We start from the raw sequence: 27,570 nt of genomic DNA, 5'->3' as shown, positions 1-27,570 counted from the left end.
TGTAAACGTATGTTATCATTAAAAAAAAAAAAATAAAAAAAAAATATTTTTTAGTTCAATTGAAAATTATATAAGAAAAATATTCTCAAAAACATTAATCGACTTTATAATAATAAGTGTTCGATTAAAGAATAATCCTGTACATACAATATAGATATAATTAGAAGTGTAATATAATAATATTTTATTTAAAATTTAAAATTTAAAAACAATAATAGTTTGTTATTATTTATCCCAACACGGATTATTAAAAAAAAAAAAAAACGAATATACTAAATCATCCAGCAGTTTTTTACTTTAAATGTCTAACTATTTTTCATTATGCACATAATGTTTATTATATAGTCCATTCTGTTATGGGAATAAACGTGCGTACGGAGTAGTTAGAGTAGGGCATTGAACAGCTGATTACTCAGTAAAATTTTTTCCTGATTATACAAAATTATAAATATACCTAAATTAGATAAAAAAAAAAAATTAAAAACAAAAGTAACAGGCTAAAAATGTAGGTTTAACAAATATTAAGATTAAAAAATAGAGAATCTGAGATACATAAGAATATTATTATCGAGTTCATTCACAATCTATGTTACATTGATTATCAACATTTTTAACAGTGGATCTAAAATAAGGATCACTATTGTCTAAAAATGAAATATAGTTTCTCATAATATTTAAAGTTTGTAGATAATTTTCATCCGTCCTAAATTTCTATAGTTTTATTTCTATATAATATTATTATGAATTACGTCTTTATATTCATCGTTTACCACATGTGGCATCTTAACTCAAACAATAGAGTCCAAAATATATTTTTAACTTTCGATGGAATTAGACTGAAAATTCCGAACACGGTTCAGTGTTCACTATTATAGACACATTAATCAGATTTTCAAACTTGAGATTTTAAATTAGAGGCGTAAGGTGTCTGACATCCGCTTAATCCAGAAACTCTTATTAATTGATAGTATTGACGCGCCTTGCTTATTTCAGCGACTTAACTTACACTTTTCTGGTGATACTAAGTCTCGAAGCAGTTCAACACTAACCCTTTACTCGAATTAGTCGTACTAATTTTTCAAGATCTGGTTATCTTTATCGTATGATGAGCATTTTAAATAACTCCAATGCCATATAGAAGTCCCCAAATAATAATAAATTTGTTGTTCTTTTAATACTCTTAGTACCTATTAAGTACTAGATTTTAGTATAATCAGTATCTTTATTGAAAATTTAGGTATTGTCAACATCGAAATCGAATTTTTTTCAGTTTACTATTTATTTATTGTGCTCGTTTAAGTTTGGTATTTTGCTCTCGTATTATTTTCAGTTTAATTATAAGACAAAGAAGATTTAAAAATGTTGAAATTTAAATCGTCGTTTTCCTATCCCTTGTGTGTAGTTACGTGCCTATAAAATAATGTCATGGCCATTTTTTAATAACATTATTGCGTTAAAAAGGCATGTTTTGTTATTTTTAAAACATTTTTTTTTTTTTGATGGTTTTTAGGAAATTTCAATCCAAGACCTAATAAAAAGTACTGAAAAGGATGTCAGCGCAGTATTTGTTTTCTCTTTCAGACCCACGTGAAACATAGACAAAACTTTTTCTCCTAAAATCGTTTTTTTATGGTTTTTGAATAATCTTAGAGTAAAACCACTTATTTCAAAAATAATAAAAACTTTTTTGAGGGTATGACATATTATTTTTAAATTTATATTTTATAATTATTTGATTTAAAATAAAAAAAAAATGATTTAAATTTAAATAATGTTTAAATTGGTTTGAGACAATATTTAGACAAATCGATATATCATACATTTGAAAATATTATTCTCAATCGTTTTTGTTATAGGTGATTTTCCTCTAAGAATAGTCAAAAACATAAAAAAAACGATTCTTTATAAATTCCTTTTATCACGCATGGGTTAGAGAAAGAAAATGAATTTTCTTAACTAAATTAGTAAATTACAAATTTACTGTAGTTTCAGTTTTTAAATTGTTGCACTACTCAACAAGTAACAATAATACAATATAATTATTTGCCTATGATGATATTATATTACAATAGTATTTTTTTAAACTTAACATGTCCCGAGATTTATACCTATGTAATTTTATAAAATTACTGTAATAAAGAAAATATTCAAATAATTATTCACACTATCCAAAAATGACTAGTGTTTAAAAAAATATTCGTGCAATATATAGAATTCTCAAATTTCCATACTTCCTTTAATATATATAGTAATTAATATTAACACATCGACGGACACTACTTCTACAGCAAAAAAATACAAAATTAATGTAAGGTGGCATTAGTCAGTACTGTTATAGTAGTAATATGAACAATTTCATACTACGGCATTATAGCTATAGCAATATTTATTTTAATGGTATCAAATAAAAGTAGACACCATCTGATGATTGTCACATTGTGCTGCCTTAGATAATTGGGCACTGACATATTTTATAGAAAAAAAACCAATAAAATATACTATTTTCTATTTTTAGTACTCGGGTTTGTTATTGTTTTTTGTTTTTTATTGACTTACGAGTATATATAATCGTTATAAATGAAAAATAAATTTCTATAAGCAGTTCTCAGATATACGCATATACAATGTATACTAGTATTCATATATATCAATATACATGTCAAAATATAAACGATTAGGTACTTGAAAAAACGTTATATAAATAATGTAAAAAACTAGAAAAAATTGCCTAGTTTCGTGTTTTCTGACTTAGACAATCGCCGTCGGCTAGACGTTAGTCGTTTAATAAAGTATATTGCTGCATAGATCTATATATTATAATATATTCATAAAAAAATTTAGATAGTCTGTATATTGAATACGTAATTTTAACCTAGACTCTAAATATAGACATCAACAATTGCTTGAATTTTAATAAAAATATAAATAACCACTATAACTATAGTATTTACATATATACTAACTAAACGACTCTAGTGTGACAAGTTTGGTAATCCAGACAGTTAAAAAAAAATACTTTTAATAGTTTCAAAACGAAAAATACTTTAACATTTTATGAATATCAAAATGTATCTATAGGTAACACAACGGTCAACGTGTATTTATCAGTCGAATCGTTTATGTGAATACACACAAATGATACAGAGCCATCGGGATCATCTATCATCGTTTTTCTGATGTGCTGAGATTTTATTGTTCTAAAAAGGGTAATAAGCTAAAATAATACGATGTATACGTAATAGGTATGAGCAAACCAGTACCAACGAGTATCACGTTTTATTTTTGCTCGTACAACCCGACTCAAATCATCATTATAGTATTATATTTCCGCTTGTTAACTTCATAGAAATAATATACATTTGATATTTGATAATTTTTCATTGATTTATTCGATCTATACAGTGCGTGGGTACATGGAATAATTTAAAATTTCCACCTTTTCAGGAAACGAAAAAATTGTCTCATTATTGCAGTATATTGACTGTACTGGCTAAAATGGCTTTTCAAATAAACACTTTGATACCAAAAACTATGTAAAAAGTTTTAAGATATCATAGTAAGTACAGTAAAACCTCATTAATCTGGACTAACTGGGGCTCTAGATTGCATGTCCGGATTAAACAAAATGACAAAAAATCGTAAATTATAAATTTTAGTCTAATTTATACATCTAACAATATTAAATCTCAAAAATATTACATAATTGTATTATAATCATTATAAATACATACATATAGTATACTAACTACTAAGGCACACCTTCTAGCACCTTTCTAGCGTAAACTATTGTAATTTATGTATTATAAACGGCTTTACGGATTTATCGAAATCCGGATTAATGAGGTTATTTACTGTAATTAAAAAATTATGAAATTGACTTAATCCTTAGTACCTGCACACCGTTTATTTTATTAATGTTATGAGGTAACTATTTTAACTTTTGTTACTGCAATGGTTGTTTAAAATTAATCGTCAACTATTTGTTTTTATTTTTATAAAATTTAATCTTTGGTATCCGAACGGTAAATGGGATGAATACGAGAATAATGTTTTTCTTAGCAAAATAAAACTAGGTATGTAAAAAAAAATAAAAATATAGTTTGGGTCGCAATTGGGTGGTGGTAATACCAACAGTAGTGATAATGACACGTTCTCGTTTTAGTATACGTCCGCACACGTGGAAATTTGAGATATAATTATGTTATATACGGTTATTTATTTTTGTTTCGCTTATGACGCGCGCGCGCGCGTGTGTGATGTCCGTCACGTTGTACTGAGCGTGATTACATCATATATAATAGTTTTACCGAGATTCGCATCAGTGTGAAAAATAGGTTCGCTCCCCTCCCAGCCGTGTCCCAAAAACTTTACTTAAATGCTTGTTTTATTCCCGTAACCGGCTTTTTGTTTGTTAGACGTTATTAATAGTAACAATTTTTATGTCATATTAATTAACATGTCAATAGGCATCACCATTTTGAAAACCATTGTTTAAATTTTCTCTTTCATAATTTAAACTCTTTTAGTCGGATAGAATTGAAAATACCGGATCAAAAACAAAGATAAGCTAAGTAGTTACAAATAATAATGGGACAATATATTAAAGACGTTTTTTCTTATACCACCAACTTAATACTTTATACAGTTTGTGGATTTGCCACGGTGAAACGGAAGTAATTTATCAAACTTTAAGTATTTAAGTATTTTACGTATAACCAAGAAGGTGGGGTATAAAGTTCTATACAGTTGAGTAGCATCATTATTTATTGTTAAAAACTGTTGTTATGTTAAGTGTGAAAGTAAAACTGTCGATTTGAATATAAACACGACTCATGCAGATTATTATAAAACAATATACACATTAATGACCCGATGACCCTATTGTGTATCTATAGGGCACGTAACGTAAATGTTGGACAATTCCAAACTATGTAGGTACACAAATGAATAATACGTAACAAAAAATATCAGATTTACTTACGATATTCTCATAGATAAATATAACGAATGTTATTAATAACATAACTAATCTTTTATAAATTATAATATGCGGTTATAAGTTAACTGTTTGCTAAAAAAACGAAATATATTTAAATTCTGTTTTCCCGATCATGATTCAAACTAAAATACATACATACTAATAAAATATCAAACGTGGTTCTTAAAAACCATACAAGAACAAAATAAAGAAATAATCAAAGTTCTTCAGTTGTTGTCTGAATTTGTTTTTTTCCCGAAATCGTTTTTTCTCTACTAACTTATTAGTATACTTATACTATTATTATAATCTACCCTTAAGATACTCTTATATATATAATATAACTCTGAAGACTCAAGTACAAAACAATGATGAATAAGTTTTCAACTACCGTTGATTTAAACAAACTTGACCGTTTTACAAATAGATCACTTTAACACATGATGCATAATTGTATTTCTTAGTATTACATAAACAGCACGTTTTTATAAAATAAATCGAAAAACGTGCGTTCAGACTCTGGAGGAGATTCAATTTACTCGACAGAAAATAACGGAGGCAAGATTGTTGTATAACTACAATATTATTATTATTCTAAACAATAAAACTTCATTATACTTGAAATTCAAGCTTTTGCGAACAATCAATGAACCGACAACTTAACAGACAACCAAACCACAGAAATGGTATTTATTTTTGAAATATGATTTTGTACGTAGTTATCATGGATTTATACAACATTTTATTTATTACAAAACTGAAAATGCAATGCCACCCAGGTCCCGTAAAAAAAAATTTGCAATTTTTTAAATTTTTTTTCGACCAATAATATTAATATCAAAAACGTACTTTGATCTAATCAAATCCGATATATTCATCATTTTTTAGTTGTTGAGCAAAGGTCGTGGTTCTATTACACAGATAAACTTATGACTGCATATTATATACATATGTATAGTTTAATATGTGTATTTAAGAATCTCACTTGTTGCGTGATACAACAAATTCATACTTTCTATAGTAGTATTATATAGTTTCAATTTATGAGTTTTATTTAACACATACACATTACACACGATTGCCGATGAAGAGCCGAACATAAATATAATAATACGTATAGTATTACATGCGTGATTATATTTTGTTCGTCAAAGTACCTAGTAATAATTAATACGAAGTCCCGAAAAATATTTAGTACCCAATAAGACCGACAACTTATTAGCTGTACTTAGTACTTACTGAATATAGATTACACAAAATAAATATGTGATTAATCTTATTATTATAATTTATCTTTCTAAATATAGTCGTACTTTTTATTAGTGAAGTTTGTTGTTACGACACGTCATTATTAACACCAGATTTTAAGAAATAGTAGTCTTAGTAATTAAAAATCTCACAAATTTTCAATTTTATTTGTTTTTTAAGCACTTATCAGTTATTACACTTGCGTAATCATGTTCACGTGTCTTAATAGTTCTATATTAGATAGAATTGGTAAGCCTATACTATACTAGTAAAAACTATAGAATATTAGAATTACAAGAAACGAAATTAAAAATATAAATTAAGGTGCGGAAAAAATATTATTACTATGAAAACAAACTTATAAGTAGTATTATTTTTATATAATTATGTTATATATTTTTCGTAGTATGTTTTTGATAGTATTGAATTTTCGGATATATCGCTGCTCGAAAACGATGTCTTAATCTTGTATTGAGAAAAGTAATGAATACTACCTTACACTAGTTAGTCGTAGTCTATATCTATCTTACGCTGTAAAATAAATTTATATTCTGCCTAAACAAAATCACAGCGTTTACTTTAAAGAATAAATTGGCCTATTAAAAACTTTAAAAATTGAAGTTATTTATGACCTATCGCAATTTTTACTTTAATATGGTTAAAAGTATTTAGTTGAATCTCTATAATTGTTCAAATCAAAAATATTACAAAATAATTGAATAAAAAATTTTAGTTTCATTCACGACAAAATAATAAGCTGTGTACAATTTTAATATATATACTATATATATAAATATATAATATAACATAACACTTAAAAGTTTAAACAACAAATAATAATATTATTAATATAGGTACTTGAAACAGTTTCTAAAACACAATTAATTTGAAATTCAATAAAATATAATAAATTAATACCTAAACCGCTTTTCACAATAATATGAAATCATAAATAAAATAAAATCTTAATGCCAAAGTTTTTACAAACATTTTTCCTTTAAAATAAATTCATTGAATTTTCATTTCATTCTCGATTAGACGATTTATTATAAATTGCATTTAGATTCAGAGCGGAGATGCGATTGCATTCTACGAACTATTCTGAGTATCTAATAATTATCATTATTTATTTTCAAAGTTTTGAAGGGTAATGTAACACATATTTGTACTATAATACCTATTGCATTAACAATTTACAATAGTGTGTTAATTTTTTAAAAAAAAATGTGTTTTTCCTGAAAGCACTTATAGATAAAAATAATTCAATATAGATTCACTATAGAAGATACCTATTGTATATTATAGATAATTAGATTTAACTTATACTTAGGAAGTCAAAAGTAATAAATAATTATTACTTTTTCAAAATATTGGAGGAGAAAAGAAAAAATTAACAAAATACCAGTCTTTAAATAAATTGATTTCTTTTTTATTCGTAATTCAAAAACTAATAAAAGTAACAATTTTTTTTCTTGATAAAATTCAACTTGCCAAAATCGTAAATTGCAAAATCTAATTGCAAAAATTCATAAAATTGTGACTTATCTATTAACGAAGTATACTTGAACCTAGTATATAGCAGAGCGACTTTGCTTGTTTTTTTCAGTCACTAACTGAGTATGTAAAACTAATTTTTGTACTAAGTATAAGTATATACAAAATCGTATTCCTTAACAACTCCAGTCATACCTGTAATCGATACAAATATTTTTTGTTGTCTTATAATTCACGTGTTTTGATAATACTGGTAACGCACACAAACACACACACGCATACACACATACATACTTGTTATATAAATAAACATATAAAAGAAATACGTGACGTCGTCGTCACGACGATATTATCGCGACTTATATTGCTTATGAAAATGGGCTGTTGTTTTCCACATATATTGCACACGAATGTATTATAAAAAAAATATAATAATTATTGTAGTAGGACGTCATACAGAGTGATTCGCCAAGCATATTCACTCCAGTTTTAATAAATGTATTTAAATTCATATTATTAAGTATACTTAAGGACATTATTTTCAAATTAGAACAAACCTTTTATACTGTATTTTTTAAAACAAATTATGATTTTTTTTTTCAAAAATGTTGATGTAAATATTTCAAAATCTAAGGACATAAAAAATAAATAGTTCAAAGTTTACTTTTTTAGAGCAATTTGAAATTATGAAGAACTTCTGTACTCTCAACTATTATTTACATATTTAAACGCATAAAAGTTTAGAGAAACTTATAATAAAAATAAATTTTTAAAAACATTGACATTTCGTATGGACATAGTTATTTGTATGCTGAATACAGCCAAAAAAATATTATCGACTTTTATAAACTAAACAAAAACAAAAAAAAAATTTCAAATGCCTATAAATAGCCTTAAAATAAGTGAAATATTTTGAAAATTAAATCATGTAAAGTAATTATGGCAATCTAAATAGGTAACTGGTAAAATTTCTATTTATCTACGATTTATACTTTTTGAATAATAACAAATATTGAAAATCATTTGAGGATAAATATTGTTATTGTTAACCAATTTCGTAAAAATTTTAAATTCAAACGCTCATAATCTTTTTTTCTATAATGACGCTTTGAGTTTTCTCTACAGCTATTTAAAAAAAACTTAGTGTTAAATTTTTAACCTTAGATAAATAGTATAATAAATATATATATAATATATATATTATATATTATATCTAATAATATTATATTCGATATAATTACAAAACATTTTATGAATTTTCAACTATAAAATTACTTGAAAATTTTCGCGATTTTAACATAGGTATTTCGTAAAAATTTGAACTTTAAACGATTATAAAAAAAAATGTGATTTTAACTACAATGAGATACAACATTGTGTTATATTTTCATGATTTTATGAGCATCCAAAATGTTTTATCGACATTTCAAAAAAAAAATTCTAAAAAAAATCGAAAAAAAGCATAGGTATTATTTTGAAAATTTAACTGTGTATAAATAACATTAATATAAACATTTGGTGAAAATGTCAAGTATTTACACTGATTCACGTTTGAGTTACAACTATAAAAAAAAAACTTTTTGTCCAAAAAATATTTCTAGTTGGTTTTAAGGAAAAATTCCCTTTTATCGGTTACTTTTTTGTGGTTTTTTTTTTTGAAAATTATTGGAAACTTCTTACTTTTGACTTATGACTTCTATAATGTACCAAGGATATTCGGTTTTTCAAAGAAACCACTCCTGAAGTTTTAAATTGAAGACATTTTTTTCGATAAATTATAGTGTACACACACACAATAAAAAATAACACATACATCATTGAAAATTAATACATTCATCACTCTGTTCAGAATCTATTATAATATATAATTGTTAATATGTCAATTTCAAGTACAATCAACTGCGATGTGAATATAGGTTATAATAAATAATCAAATATGATGTGTAATAAATACAATTAATTGCTTAAAATTAGTCTAAAAATTTTCAAAATTTTATTGTGTATAGAAAATAATGACGTACATAACGGTAAAAATGTTCAATTTCCTACTTTTAAAATAATTATAGCATATAAGAACTAAAATAGACGTAGTCTTGCTATAAAATTGGGAGTGTGTACGGCTATTGACTAAGGCTAATGATTATTATGGAAACTGATATAAATATAGATATAATAAAAATTAAAACGAACACAACTTAAAAAATTCCTAAAATATGATAACACCTCGTATCTTTTGGAAGATAAACTACGACCATCGTTGGTAACACGTGATTTCAACAATAACTGTGACAGGCGAAGAAACGATGTAATTATAGTGCGTGAGACTGTGTCTTTCTTCATTAAATCATTGCATTGTGTCTTTACATAATTTAATAAGAAATCATATTGTATGATTTTGCAATTCTAGTTTACAACCAATCATTTGTATTTACGAAAAATTTTCAAATAAGTAACTAAATCGTGTGTAAAAAATGATATCGAACTCAGAAAATATAAATTAATGCATAACGATTTTGGTTTTATTTAATTATTAATTCTCTATACAGGTATAAATGTATAATAGTCGGTCATCAATATGACACGCGAATTTATATAAAAGGTCAAATACGATACACTAATCGCCATTATGACGCATGTATATAATATAAACTATTAAAAAATGCACTTTAGTGAAATAATGAATACTGCTTCGGTCACATATCGTTATCAAATAATCATATTATGAAGTCAGAACACATAGCCTGTAGATATAGTCTATAACTCAAAACAAAAATTTCTCAATTATTTACCGTTATCAATTTTATTGAAATTAAATTCTATTATAAATATGTATGTAGGTAGGTACATATATTTTTATTCACGCTACACAATTTATTATAGTAAGTTATAAATATGAAATAAAATTCATATTGTTCAATGAATTACAGTGTAATCCCTATATCTGCTTACCGTAACCATGCCAAACTGTTAAATGTTAACTAATACATTATTTTAAATTTGGATATTAGTGTTTTTTTTCGGCCCATTCTTCTAATGCTAAACTTGTTATATCAAATATATCAAATATTAATCTTAATGCGTTAGAAAATTTAAACATTAATCATAACCGAATTTACTTTTACATAAATGATAAGAATACAAATATATTTTAACACAAAAGTATATATTTCGATAAATCATAACCACGTGTTCACATTAATTCAAATCAAAGAATAATAAAGTTTAACTTATGGTCACTAGAACACGAACACCAAACCATGACAATGAACATAAAATCATTGAAATCAACAACTTTTTATCGCATAATATAAATACAGCATTCATTTTTATGAAATAAACAATTTATCATCATTTTGATTTAGATTTAATGGTTTTATATGACTTAAATATATTTTTTATGCAATAAAAAGACGTAAATATTAAGGAATTCGTGTACTTGCACGTATATTGGTAACGTGTCTATAAAAACGTGTCTACGCATAGTTGCATGCAGAATGTGTTTAAAGGTGTTTTTTTATTTTTTTTTAAACTCAGGTTCAACATACACTACAAACACAACAATACTATATACAAAGATATAAAAGTAGATTTCATGTACTACTTAATTTGTCGTTATAACTCTCTATTAATAATAAAATTTATATACCTATTTCTGTATTTTTAAAAATGTATATTAAATATTGAGTTTTTGTAATTAAAGATATATAATATGTTTTTAATACCCATTTCATTTTTTTTCTTGTTAAAGACAATATTAAAATATACAATAAAGGTAAACTAAATAGGTATATAAGTATTGATTAAACAAATCAAATATTATCTAACACTATTATTTAAATTGACATAATTTTACTCGAGATTAACACAAGTATAAAAATCAATAATCAAAAATAATAATTTTAATCTTAACAAATTTGAACTTTATTATAATTTAACCCCTGTAATCAAAATAACAATAAAAAACATTAATTTATATTATCTAAATATCAAAAATAATAATTAGTCACAATAAAAAATAAAAAAAAATTATGAAATTATAAAATTAATTAATTTTGAAAAGTTATTGATTGGGCATGGTGATAAATACAAATAAAATATCTAATACGATTTTTCACACGATCGTAAACAGACAATAGATCGATGATTTTATTTTTCAACTGAAAATTATTGTTAAGTTCGTTTAGGATAATACTACTATCATTATGTTGTAGGTATACATTTATAAAAAAAAAACCCAGCTAATAAAATTCACATGTGAAAATTAAATAATTTGCAAATCACAATTCACAATACAATATTTTTGCAATTTTTGTATTTATTATTCTTCATAATATGTCATACTTACGGCGTGTAATTTGAATTATTTACATGTATAGGTAACCCTTACTAATGGTGTTAATTGACGTAATGATAAAACATAATATTATTTTTGCTATTATTGTAGAAGTATCAACCTCGACGCAAGTGGAATGAGCCAAAGCGATGACGGGGAATATAACTCGTTTAATAAGAAAAAACCATCTCGAGTACGTACCCGCAAATATTAATGTTTATTATAATAATGTATCGAGTATAGAGGTACTCAAGTCAGTAAAAATGTTTAGTGTACATAACTACTATATAATAAATAATAGTAAACGCTCAGTTTAACATGTTCTTTATTATGAATATTAAAAAAAACCTGAAAAAATCAGAAAACTACTATATAATAATATATACTACAGTATATACACGATTGTTTGTGACCTATAGGTACGTATATTATTGTCATGTGATATTGTATATTTGGTATGATCACGCAGCAGTGCAACACACAATATATTTTGAGACGACTAATGACAAAAATATGCGTTGCAAATATACTAACGACGGTGAACCCAATAGTCCATTGGAATGTGGTTAAATCTAAACGTATCGTTTTATCACCGTGAATTAAAAAAAAAATGCCATTGTATCCGATATTGGGTAGTTTCATGAATAGCAAAAAAACACTGTCGAAAATTAATTTTATCATCCCCCCCTTTCAACGACAAAATCATATGACTGGTGACCAGCCAACTGTGTTAATATTATACTATAATACGTAATTATATTATTGATTTCAATATTTGGTTAATGATCAATACATTTTTTACTGATCTCGTTTTATATAGAGGTGAACGTAATGGTTGAGCTGAAAAGTTAGACTGGCCAGGACGATGTGCTGGAAAAATTCCTTAGGATATATATATAATAATAAAATAAAACTAGAAAAAAAAGATATGGCATAGATATTTTGGTGTTAGTAAATATTAATATTCCGAAACTGCTACTTTCTATGCCAGTGGTTCCCAACCGGGGGGGAATTCCCCCCTAGGGGGGAATTTCTGTACTGCTTGGGGGGGATTTAGTGATGACGAAATAACAAGAAATATTTAATTTATAAAATTAAAACAATAAATTAGTTTTCGGACATTAAGACATTAAGATTAAGTTGATTTATATTTTATTTTTAGAATTATGAAAAAATATATGTCATTAGTTAATAAAAAATAATTATTTTTATCATTAAAACAAAAAAAGTCTTTTTAATTCTAATTTAAGGGGGGCATAGGATTTTTGAAAATTTACAAGGGGTACATAGAATAAAAAGGGTTGGGAACCACTGTTCTATGCATTATTTCATTTAATTTTATACTGAAGATTTTCTTTTCTTGAAATATTTTCCACGATTCACTGTAACAAATTTTAGCGGAAACTTACCATTTAACAATAACACAATATCAAACACATTATGACATATTAAAAAAAGGCTCACCCAAACCCGTCATTGCACTATTTTTAAAATCATTCAATCGGACGCATTACGCTAAATTTCCCGAACGCATTGCAATTTATACAAATTTGCCCAAATGAAAACCTCTCTATCTTATTATTATATATTATATTATTATTATTATTATTATTATTATACCTACATAATACGTATGTACCTACCCACGCGTACATGCACGTGATTACCGATGAGTAATAAACTAATTGCTAATTATTATAATATAGGCTGAACAGTTGTGTAGTGGGTGTTATAATATATTATTTTATGCACTCATTTTTATAGGTATATAAAAATATTACTGTCGGACTAGTCTTATTACAAACAAGGCCAAACACGACCTTTACACGAGCTCTGTTATATTACCACATCATACAACCACATGAACCACATGGGTTTTGAATAAGCCGACTAGGTTCTTAATATTATTTATTAATACATTAATGTCAATATATTTGAATTGATATCGAATATCGATTGTAATAAATAAATAACGATAGTGCTAACTAATCGGTATATTGAATAACATTATCCACGCGTATATCCACGTTTTCAATCAAATATTTACACGGATATAATATTATGATTGGCCGAGGTGGTGGGTCGATAGAAATTATAATATTGCTGCAGGGTAAAAAGTTATCGTTTCTGTATGTTAAACGTATAAGTTACATACTCGTATTCAGTGCATAATAATAAATAATTGTATCAATCGAAAATCAGTCATTGGCATCTGCCAACCTATCTATATTAAAACATCGCCCCTACATGGCCTATGCAGACAGACACGACTGCAATCTCGTGATCGCGTATAAATTATATAATAACCGGACGGACATTATGCATTTTTACGCGTTCATTATAATATCATGCGCATAATTTAGTGCTATTGTATCATAATATTATACTTATACGGTATAGATACCTATAATGTGTTATTTACACACGTGACTACGTGGGCATAAGCAAAGCGGCGAGGCGTTATTGTTTCAACAATTATCATAATTATTATTAGTAGTAGTATATCATTGTGTTATTTAATATAATAGGTATGATCTAAACTATAAAGTATAATATTATCATACAGAGTATATCGTAAAGATTTGACACTTTTATATTTAAATATGTCTATTCTTCATGATACACACTGTATATAAATTTAAATTATATGTAACATTTCCTTCTATACACTATGTTTATTAATATGATATACGATAATATCATTGAATGCAATACCATAATATATTTTTTTTTTATTTTACTGCCGGTGGAATTCGTACGTTAACTCATCACGTGAACGTGGCACATGTAACGCGTGAACCACAGCAACAAAATAATGGTTACCTACCTATAATAATATAATATGACCGCAGTAATTAAAATTCGCAGAATAAAGGGTTTACGAAAAAAATTTGAATTCCTCTTTCTTATTTTTTAAAAATATTTTCTGTACATAATATATTGGTAATATTAATATATAATGACAAGCTATCGTGATAACACGTCATGTTTGATTATATTATATTAAACATTTATTGTAAAAAATTATTGTTATTTTATTATTTCTATGATGATATTTATAATATGAATGGATATCATAGATAAAATAAGAAAATGCGTATGGATGTTGTTTTGGGTATATCACCAATTTATAGCAGTATTGCATTAACTAGATATAAATATAATATACTGAATATAAAATATTACAATCTAAAAATTACCATAACTTTTGTAATATATAAAATATCTTAAAATACAAATGTACATATAATTTCCTTACCTAATAACAACACATGTGTTGTTATTAACTTTAATTGATTCTGGTGAACCTCAAATTTTGTACGGTGTATGTTATGTACAGTATAATATTATCAAAGAAAAGCGTTATTATTTAACGAAAATAACACAATAATAGTTATTACTTGTTTTACAGGGTAATATAGAGTCATCTTAAATTAATATTACTATTGTTAATATTGTTGTTGTTTTATTATTATTATTATTTATTTAAATGATGGTAACACCATTTACGCCTAAGCATCCTAGATAATTAAATAATACGGATAAGAACAATTCATTTTAAAACAAACATTTAACTATTACTATATTATAAATTATAAAATATTTTGTTTAGTACATAGAGCGGCTTGTTATACTCTTACGTGTGTAGTAAAATTAACGTATATATACGCTGTGAATAACGGAATTACATTATGTACAGTGTATAGGTACATTTTAACACCCGTGAAGTTAACTTCAGAGTACAAACTGCATGTAAAGGAAGTTTAAAATTATAACAAGTTTTGAATGGTAGAAACTTACTCATTGTGAATAATATTATGTTTAGTAGATTATTTTACACTTTCCAGTAAATTATTTTTATATTTAATATATGTAGGTATTTACATTATAAATACTAACCTACTAGGTAAATATTTTATTATTAAAAATAAAAAAAATAAAGAAAGAAAGAAAAATAATTTATGTTGATTAATATGCTTAATTATTTAATGACTTTAATACGAATACCTGCAGTAATACCATATTATAAGTGATATCTACGCTGTAGTTTCAACAAATATATTTAGCTATATGAGATCAACAAAAACATAGTAGGTACGATATATTATACAATTAGTGTACAATTTTGAAACTCAATAATGTCTCAAAAGTAAAAATGCTATGAAATAATAATTGATGATGAATACCAATTTTAGCATCATCATAGTCACATTTTATTAAGCCAGAACTCAACGTAATATTGTATACACACATATGTTGAACAGGTACAATCAAAGTATAACGAGAAAACAGTACAACGACCTATTTATTATAATATTTACGGCTTTTTGTTTGTTTAGTGAGTCCTTCGATAGTCAAGTGAGCCTATCCTAACACTGTTATTAGGTACAAAATAATTAAATACTTTATGTGACATACCAATACACTATAGTCAAACATATACCTAATTATTATATTAACAGTATATAGGTAAGTATAAATAAGTGACAATATTTTGTCACATAATAGTATAATACTATTTTACACTTAAACTCGTATAAATAAATAACTTAAATACTGTCTTATAGTTTATATCTTTATTCTTTAATTCGTTTATAATCTGTTCAGCTTAGGTCTGCCACCACCCAATACAAATAATAAAACTAAATCGTTTTCGTTGTTAGTCATAATTAAAATCCTATTCTGATTTCTAACATATTTTGTGTTGAGTGCAAATAAAGAAACGTTCACTATCATTTTGTTTTTAAGCCTCGAAGATGAATAGTAGATGTTCTGATGTTATCAAAAACAAAAATTTTGTCTAAACCATCAAAATACGATTTTGTTAAGACATACCTATACAAGTACACAACAGTACACTAACGGATTATTATAAACACGAGTATGTATACTAGGTATACTGCATTACTGCTATGCTCTAGCTCTACACTATTACACTCACGAAAAAAAATCGTAAATAATAGCAACTGTTTATGAACACATAAAAAACAATAAAACACAAATAATCAGATCTATAGTGAAAATGTTTTCAAGCGAAGTTAAGTAGTTATTAAAAAATATTAATACAAACTTGTAAATTTGATTAAACTAAACTAAGTTTTGTATTTTTTTTAAGTAAAACAAACTGGTTTCATGTTTTATGAGGAACTTCTCGAAAATTATTTTTGATAAATGCGAAAAATACTTATGAAATAGTTCTATACGCCTATTTATCGCTTATATTCACTAATTCATATAAAAAAAAAACAGATCAAAAATATTTTAAATTTGAGCTCTACCTATTCATATTATTTAAACGTGGAATTTAAGAAAATTACGATATAAATATTAAGTACATTTTAAATTAAATATTATACCATTTTCCACATAAACTTAGCTTTTATTAGTTGGATTGATTTTTAAAAATTTTAAATTGAGTATTTTTAACAAATCCAAAACATATATGTAATTCATACAGTAATTACGAACATCAAGTTCATCCTATCTTTTACCAATTTACAATAAAAACTAGAAACAGTATTTTTTAAATTTTAATTTTAATTCGCATTTTGTCGATTATATTCAGATATTCAGGGAATCAACTGAAGTTTTCAAAATAGGTCAGACGAACTCACTTACACTAATTAAGTGCTAACTATTGGGTGAACAAACTATAATAAAATTCAAAATTTAGATGACAATATAGTAATTATATAAGTATTATAAAGTAGACATTTCTACAGCCCATCTCATATTATTTTCAATTTCAATCTTGATCGGGTGCCCAAGCAAATTCAAAACTAGTCACGCCAATTTAAGATAATTCCATGTAAAATATTTAGCCAAAACGTTTTTTTTTTTTTTTTTTAATTACAAAAAGTATATTATAATATAATTATATCATTGCTTCTGCCGATGTTTTATATTGTAATAGTTATCTGTATAAGTATATCGAATACATATAATAATAATATATATGTGTTTTAAAAATAAAATTATATAATTAATTATTTATTATAATAATCTTAAAATGTTTCTTTGTCTTAATATAGACAAAGAACTATAATAATTAGTAACTAAATTGTAATAAAATGTTACTAAATTTTGTATTATATATTAATACACAAAACGTGTACATGATAGAAATTCAGAATTAATTAATGCCATAATATATTTCTATACATAACTAGTACCTAACTAATATCTACCTATAAAAGTTATAATTTTAAAACCCTAATAGCTATAGTATATATTTCTGGGAATTTGACAATTAGTAATATTTAATGAAGCTTGTTTTTTTTCAAGTCTATATGTTAATTGTTTACTTCGTGTATTACTATATATTATATTATAATTGTATAGTACCTAGATAGACAATATTTTTTTTGTTCTTTGTTAAACTCTCCTCCATTCGTTCAGTCGTATACTGTATACTAACTTAAACTCTAAAAGTATTAATTTTATCAGGACATTATAAAATATATTTTTAAAACACGCATGTAATTTAATATTACTTAATAGTTTATGGTGAACTTAATGAGCAATGACGTATCGATAATATCATATTATTGTTATAAATTATTATTATTGTATTATTAATTGTATTATACATATCAATACATCATAGATAATAGATTATAGAAAATTGTAAATTGTTTTTTTAAACGTAACTATTCTACCGTGTATGCTATACGAATTACAAAATACATAATAACGATAGGTGCGTATAATGATGAATATTAAACTTCCTTCTTATATTTGAAGTTTTGGTTATTGTAAGTTGAAATGGTAGTACTCAATATAGCCATTAGCCATATAGAGCGCCAGATGCCACTTTTGTACCTTGCCCCTGTTTACCTTGCTTCCCTAAGTTTGATTTATTTCATTGATATAGGTAATAACAATGTACATTAAAGGTGCAGACATTTCAAAAATGCACTTAATAGCTGTAGCTCGAGTTACATGTAATAGGTATTTTTATATCGATATTATATTAGATAGGTATATTATATAAGATACAATAATATAAAAAATTAAAATGAATTTAATATGTTATGTCGTGTTTTAAACAATAATATGATATTTCGATCATTAGCACTTGTTTTGTAAATTCTTCTCTAATCTATATATTGATAAATCACTGCCTACCTATAATATAATATAATGTATATATTATTGTGTCGTGAGACAACGGTACACGTTTATAAGTCATCGCACACGTAATCCGCCCACGAACCATACAGCAGAAAGAATCGCTTTAAACCAACCCTCAGTCTGCCGTACCTGGTATGTCGCTACTACCGCGCTACTACTACTACTCCCCGGGGGTTGAAGTTCGGAATGAATTGTTCGCAATAGTATATTTAAAATCGCGTAACGAACCTCGTTCGGAATCCGTCACGTGTGTTTTGCGCATTTATCATCATCAGTCCCTAACAACAGGCTTTTATCATAATATAATATTTTAATAAATACGCGTAATTACAATACTCATAACAATAATAATAATATTAATAATAATAATAATAATAATAATAATAGCACGTTGCCGTCGTATAACGTTCGTAACGTAACACGATCACGCGACACGCGTTAGCCGCGCACACGGCGACGCTGTCACGTTCGGAGCAATGTGCTGGCCGGCAGCGCGATCGACCACCGTTCATGTGGGTATCTACCTACCAACCGCGACCGTAGTGCGCGCGCGGTGTACCGTATGATATTATTATTATTATAATATCATTATCGTTGATAAACGTTGAGATATTTGAATATCGTCTGAGTGCACCACGTGAGCTGCGAGTGAGGAGCGTTCACACCCGACAATGAGAAATAAACAATATTATTAATTTTTTATAATACCTGGGTAATAATATTATATATTTATAGAAAACGATAAGGCGGCGGCGACGGCCTACAGGACGGCTGCACGTGTGCTCCCGTCGCTTAACTGCAGCGGGCGGGCGACCGAGGCACGCGACAGATCGGTGGCAACACTGCCGCCGCCGCCGCCGCCGCCGGTTCCGAAGCAGCTTTGAACGCGCGTCGCGACACGCAAGGCGGCGCGCTACCGTACCGGTCCCGACGCCGCCGACTGATGAACGACGACTCGCCGTTAATCTGTGTACGAGCCAACGTCGTGCGTATTGTGCGTTAGCGCCTCGTTCCGTGCAGTCGTTCGAAAACCGTTTAGCCGCGTTTACGTGACATATTGTTTTTTTTATCGTTTTTTTTTTTTGTATTTTATTTATTATTCTCTGATATAATATTATTATTGTTATTGTTATTGTTGTTGTTGTTGTTGTTGTCGTCGTCGTCGTCGTCGTTGTCTGTCTTTCGGCGGTGTACCTCTACTGCCGCCGCCGAGTTTCGCTACGGCGTCTCAGAGTCTACAACTGAAACCAATAATAACAATAATATTACCATTGTCCGAGTGCGGTCATAAAACACGACTGTTATAATAATTATTAAATTGTTGCTATTGTTATTACGCGCAGTGGAAATACGTGTGCTATTTTATTTCCTACTGTCGTCGTTACGCCAACTGCGTCGTGCGCCATACCGGAAATTTTACGCGGGTTTTCGATCTGCCCGCCAAATTTATAAATAATTGGTGTTTGTTTTTAAGTATTATATTCTCGTTTTTGATGTGAATTTGTTTTTTATCGTTTCTCGTAACGCAACAACAGTGCATTGTTTCACCTGCCGAATAATATTACAATATATTATTAGTTTGTCGTCTCTACCGCGGTCCTGGCGGTGTTCACTGCGAGTGTCTTGGATTACGCAAAAGATAACTAAACCAATCATTTGGTGAGTGGTTTTCCTTATTTGATACGTTCTTTTAAAGATTTTCAATCAACTCGGCGTTAGGGCAGAGATGCGAACCTTTCTGTACCCACGAATCAAATAAAAATTTTGATTCTGTTTTATTTTTCTTGTGTGTCAAGAAATTTGATGACCCTTTTTTTTAACTTAAAAATGTCTACATCCGTGGCTTGATTGATAAAAAACAAACCTTGCGTGTGTCACTTAAAGATCATGTGCGTGTCACTCCGTGACACGCGTGACATAGGTTCGCCATCTCTGCATTAGGGTTTCCTTTCATACCGATTGTGACCAGTACACTACTGGTTTACCGATTTTCAGAACACCTCATTTCCCGTGTACTTGAAATCCCTGATGGGACGTTAAAAAAGTACCGATTTCTAAAAACTAAGTCCCACATAGCTTTAAAAGTGAGCTGTTAATTAAAATAATAAATTAATTCCAGTTAAGTTAGAAGTTAATTGATGCCAACGTTTGCATACAGATATTTTGTACTGAACTACTCTGTATAGCTAAAATTATATTTATTTTTAATACAAAATATGTTTTGAATAATAATAAATTTAAACATTCATGATCACCGAGATGTAATCCCATGAGCTGGTTGGGTGCTAGAATGCATCATTATAAGTTATTCCTTCTTGTGGTTTTTTTCTGCGAGTGTCTTTGTAATCATAACAATGATAACAGTTTTGAAAAAAATATAACTGACCTCGCGTGAAGACTCGATGAAATTTTGATGAAATTCGACATCTGAGTATATTATAACGGTAATCGCCGATAAACCTCTGGATAAACCCTTAAATAACGTGCGATACTTGATACATTTCTGCATCCGTATATTATATTGGATATATTATCGTAGTTTAGCATATGCTTGATGGTCGATGTTTCCACAGGTGCCGATGGTGTCGGACATGATAATAACGCACCACGATAACGCCATGAAGGACAGACTGTCCGGAAAATCACATGCTGCCGTTACGATGCAAATGGCGCCGCACATGAACGCTGAACAATGTAATAACCTCGAAGGAGAAATGCAGCAGCTCACTGAGAGAACTGGACAGCACCGAAATCAGGCGAAGAATATTAGCAAAGAGGTACGTGTGTGTGTGTGTGTGTATGCAGATGTATAGGTCATATACGGATAATTCACTAACCACGTTCACCTCAATTTTTTCTTCTATAATGACCATTTAAATTCTAATTTTTGAAATTTCAATTAAGTATACTTAACAACCATATTTTCAATTACTTAGACTTGTATTCCTTTTAAAGGGTGTCTTGTGACAATACAAAGTTCTTTTTTTGAAATGATGGAAATCAGCATTTTCATTATAAATGTTTAAGCCAATGATTTTTTAATGACAATTTTAATATATAGATCGAAATTCGAACATGTAATGACCCAATACAAAACAACCAGGAAATGATGATTAGAAAAATTCTATTTAATCGGAACGTGTGATGCTTTGAAAATCTCTCCAATATTCTAGGACAACGCCTTTAAAAGGGAAGTTAAAAGTTGACTCCTTTTCCTATAACAATATTGTAAAGTACTTGAGTAAAATAATATACTTAATTAAATAAATGCATTTAAATACGGTAAAAACACTCAAATATATATTTTAAATACTTTTGAAAAAGTGCTTGAACAAAGTATTTTAATTACTTTTTTTTTCTTATGTATTATATTATATTTAATATCAAATAAGTATTAATTTTCAAATATTTTTTCTATTTTCAATTCAATAGCATAAAATAAAAAAAATCTGTTTATATAAAATAGACACGCCTATATTATTATAACATATTTTTATGTGACTTTAAATAATAATAATATAGCTACCCACTATATCAAAAACCATAACCAAAAAAAAAAAAAATAAACGAATAATGTAGTTACAATAAAAAAAATGGTATAAAATGTTTAATAAAATTAATGTTATGTTATAATATTTTATAAAATATAAAGATACTATAGTAATTTAATTTGATAAAAATTTGAAATTATTTGAAAATGCTTATTTAAAGTAGGTATATTATAATATGTCCTCAAATACTGTTATTACTAAAAATTCAAATGCGTATTTTAAAACTTTTTAAAATAAGTATATCTGTATCTATACTTGAATAGGTACTCTTAATAAATATATTTTATTAGACTGCCGCTTATCACCTATTTGCATAGAGGGGAACAGGGGCACCGCCGTTAACTAATTATATTAGTTTCTAATACTAGGTATATTAATTATTATTCATTATTTTAGTATGATATCTATATTATATATTATATGTTGTATGTTCTTATACAACACAGAATTTCTTTATCCAAAAAATTGAGAAAAATTTAAAATTTCCTACTCAGTTAAAATGTCTTTGTCAACTAACATGCTATGATTCATGTAATTGTATACCGATATTAAAATATATATATATAATAGACTGGAGTTAAGATTTTTTTTCTTTATCATTGCATGCAATATAAAATGTAATAGGTATAATATTTGTTCTATTATGCTCACGTGATGATGTTTGAACCGTTTGAAACATTCTTATATTTAGTAGTTGTTTATCTATTGATATATTCTTTACACCTATAAAACCATCTAGTCCTATATGAATAGTTTTCTCCATATGCGAATCATTTTATTTTCAAAATATATTACATACTCAATACTCATATTGCATGTGTATGTAAATATGTTTAAAGTAGGTAACAAATGTTCATAGATTATTGTAAAAATGAGAATTTATGCTATAAAATTTAACAACATGAAGGGGATTGGTTGATCATTCGCCATCACCGTGTAATTATATATATTTATTAAATCAATGGTTTTCTATAAGTAGTGGAATTGACTATAAATACTATTTACAATTAATGAGTAGTAGGTACACGATGTCATAATCAACATCAAAATAATATTATAATAGCTTACACTATATGGCCATAGCAGATATTATAGACGATACAGTCATTTACCATCGTTTGTCTACAACACTTGAATGCGTGGTTATCAGCTGTAGACGTTGTTCGCATTACATAGCTACTAGTTAGTTATTACTTATTACTATATCATATCCATCATATATTATACGACATTATAATGTATAATTATTATAAATTGTAAATGTAAACACGGCTAAAACGCTCGATTGCAAGTGCTAACAAACAATTATTTTATTTATATTTGCAAAACTTTTCATTTAAAGTTTTTTGCGTGATATAATCATATAACAATATATAATTATACCTAAGAGTGTTCAGAATTCGTAATATAATTTGGTAGCAGTGCTATATAAATGTATAATAATATATAGATGCAACTCGAACATTGTATTATTATGATGACAAATAACTTATAAGTGGATAATAATGCACATGTGAAATTTATATATTAAAAAAAAAAACAAATTTAGGCACGTACACAGTTGTAGGTATGTGTAACAGTTAATTCTATAAAGTCGACAGCTTAAAATAATAAACTTAAAATATAAAGGGTTAACAATAGAAATAACTTAATTAGAATTAAGAGGAGTGTAAACCCATTGTATACATTTATACTTCTAGCATTATTTTCTTCGATGCCTTTTTAAGTATTCTACAGTATAAAAAAATATTCAAATTTAAATTTTTAAAAAATAGTATAATGTTAATAATAGGATAAACTATTGAAACATTGTGACAGATATAATAATTGTTTCAGAGAACTTAATATAATCGGATTATATTCTTATATATATTATATAAAATTATATTACTTTTAATACAAATATCACTATCGACAAGTGTTTTAACGTCATTATACTTCGCCAATTACTACTCTATATATAATAAAGAATAACTTTATTTAAACTAAAATCCATTATTTTCCTAAGTTCTGTATAAATATTTATTTTGTGTTAAACTTTAGAATCAAATACATCTACTTAAAAAATAGGAATTTATTGAAAAAACAATAAAAATTTCTAAATAAATATAAATGTAGCATATCTGTTTGTTACCTAACCTAATGTATACAGATTATGTAAAAAAAATGAATTTCGTAACTTAAATATTTGTTTCGTCGTGTGTATATTAATTGATATTTGAAAAATCGTTAATTAATCTTTATCCACTATAATTAATTAATACAATTAATGTTGATAAGCTGTTTATCAAATTATTGAAATGTTTTCATAATAATTATTCTTTAATTTACCTATGTATAACTATTTTTCAAAACATAACTTTAATTTTTGATAAAGATCTTAGTCTTATTAAATAGGTATTAAAATAATAAAATATAATTATCACGTGTAAATTATAAAATTTTGTTAAATAGAGTTAATTTTTTTTATATAATTCAAGATAAGTATTTGAACCTAAGATTTATAAGATCTTTACTACCAATGATTAAATTTTTTGTACAGTATAAGCTATATTTTAAGGTATCATATAATACAATGTGATTCATCGACATTATGTTAAGTTGTTGTTTAATGTCATTACGAAAACAACGAATAATTCATCATGAATAATAGGTATAATAGCTTATAGTACTTAACATAAAACATATACAATAATAAGCAATATATGAATTACATTGTTTTTATTATAAAATTAAGGTCAACTTTAAAATTAATTTATAAATTATTGCATCTATTCTATTGAATTTTAAAATTTCAAGTAAAATCAGTTCATTTAAAGATATATATTATGTATTATATTATATTCATTAATTTATATTGATATATAATCATTTATAAATATATTTTTTAATTTTCCATAGGTAATTATACTAAAGTGGTTTATTAAATAATTAAGATTACTACCTAAGTACTATATTTTACGACCCTTTAAACACAAAATGACCTTATAAAAATATGCAGCACACATATTATATTTAATCATCTATAATAGTGTATACTTATACAATATGCATATCCAAATTTTTAATTGACGTTTACCGTCGATTCGTTAATCATACCACAGGTATTGAACGTTTATCATACATATCATCAACCTCCATGACCCGTATATTTTTTTTAACAACCTGTCCCGATCACGTTGTACCGAAAAACTCGATTATTGGCATATTATAATACGATACTATTCTACTTACAAATAAACAGCAGCGTGACAACGTGATCGCCCCCGATCAAGACGTTTGCTCATCACGTGGTGTTCTTATATACGATGACGTTATTAATACGTTTCTTGTAATGTTAAAAACGTGATCATAATCAATTCAAATTACCGTCATATTTAAATCACTTAGGACGATTTCGTATGAAAAAAAAACCGATTTCTCCGTACGCGAAGCGTTTCGTCATATTATTATATACTAACGAAAAATATAAACAAACATTACAATGATAATGTTTCTTGTTATGCAGGACCCAATGTCACATCGTATAATAGAAAAACGGCGACGCGATCGAATGAATAATTGCCTAGCTGATCTATCACGGCTCATACCAGCTGAATACATGAAAAAAGGTCGAGGCCGAGTTGAAAAAACCGAAATAATTGAAATGGCTATCAAACACATGAAGTATCTCCAATCTAACGTTTCCTCAACGGGTAAGGATTTTATGTTTTTGGAACAAAATATACGATGTAGGACGTAGGTACATTGAATGAAGCAAACACATTTATATTTCTTATACATGTTATATTTATATATTGTATAGTCGGGAATCAGCCACCACCACGTAGTACAAAGGAACCCAAAGAACCAGTTGAAATTGAAAAATCCGAAAATTCTACCCCTGTAGAACCCGAAAACTCCATTTTAATGGCAGACCAGTACAAAATGGGGTTTTTAGAATGCCTAACCGAGACCATGCAGTATCTCGTCGAGGGACACGGGTATCCTCCCAACCATGGATTATGTTTGTCGCTCATCAACCACTTGCAACAACATTGTGCTCAAATCGTCAAAGGTATGTGCCATTGTTCTACTCAGTACTCATATTTTAATTAATAAATTATTAATGAAATAAATGATAATTTCATCTCATTGCTGCAGGGAAACAAGTGATCCACGACGTGATGAAACAAGAGATTATACTAGAAGTGAACAAATTCAATGCAAACGTGTTAACATATCTAGACGGGGACGGAGCTTACGATGAGAGTGGTCAACAAAAAAATTCTTCGAAAAACTCAAAATCTCATACGTCAGTCAATGCGTCATATGATCAGGTGCGTGTGATGGCTTTACGCCCGCAATAATGTATTTAATGTATATTCAGTGCCGAATTTAATAAGGGTAAAGGAGATGAAATGGTCCTATAGGCTTTAACGCAGAGTTTATTTGAAGGGCCTCGGGTTGACATCCTATAGATTTTCTAACATTGTAAAGTGATAAATTATTAAGAATATTGAACAATGGTCTTGAAATTATTTTAAGAAATTACCCACGGCCGTTTATTATTCTAGACACTGGACAATTAATGATTCAATTTAATCACGCTCAGTTTAATGAAACGGTTTATGGCCCATGATGTTTCCCGTAGAAATATTTTCTTTTTTAAATCCATTATCATTTAAATCAAATACAAAAAATAAATATAATTTTTGCATTACATATCACTGATAAATAGCAATTATTTTTAAATCGGACTCCAAAATTAGTAGTTGCGCACTTCAATCTTCTGAGATTTAGATCCGGCACTGTGTATATTATTCGCAACGACAATCGCCTCATACAAAATC

General features: G+C 27.1%; 1 protein-coding gene across 3 annotated transcripts in view; it reads left to right on the top strand.

Annotated features, from left to right (window-relative positions):
- The window catches only part of LOC114119594 (uncharacterized), a 29,591-nt gene that overhangs the window by 774 nt on the left and 1,247 nt on the right, over positions 1-27,570 (top strand). Inside the window, exons 2-6 of one of the 3 annotated variants that reach the window (XM_027981190.2) lie at positions 12,165-12,246; positions 21,761-21,964; positions 26,247-26,433; positions 26,544-26,795; positions 26,882-27,057. In XM_027981190.2, the coding sequence (XP_027836991.2) occupies positions 12,165-12,246; positions 21,761-21,964; positions 26,247-26,433; positions 26,544-26,795; positions 26,882-27,057 (901 nt within the window). Of the gene's footprint in view, positions 1-12,164; positions 12,247-20,058; positions 20,847-21,760; positions 21,965-26,246; positions 26,434-26,543; positions 26,796-26,881; positions 27,058-27,570 lie in introns of those variants that run through there. The other 2 variants (XM_027981191.2, XM_027981192.2) reach the window with 2 other exon arrangements.

Source organism: Aphis gossypii, chromosome 1 (genome assembly GCF_020184175.1).
Source record: "Aphis gossypii isolate Hap1 chromosome 1, ASM2018417v2, whole genome shotgun sequence".
Lineage (NCBI taxonomy): Eukaryota > Metazoa > Arthropoda > Insecta > Hemiptera > Aphididae > Aphis > Aphis gossypii.
This window is presented reverse-complemented; position numbering and strand designations above follow the sequence as displayed.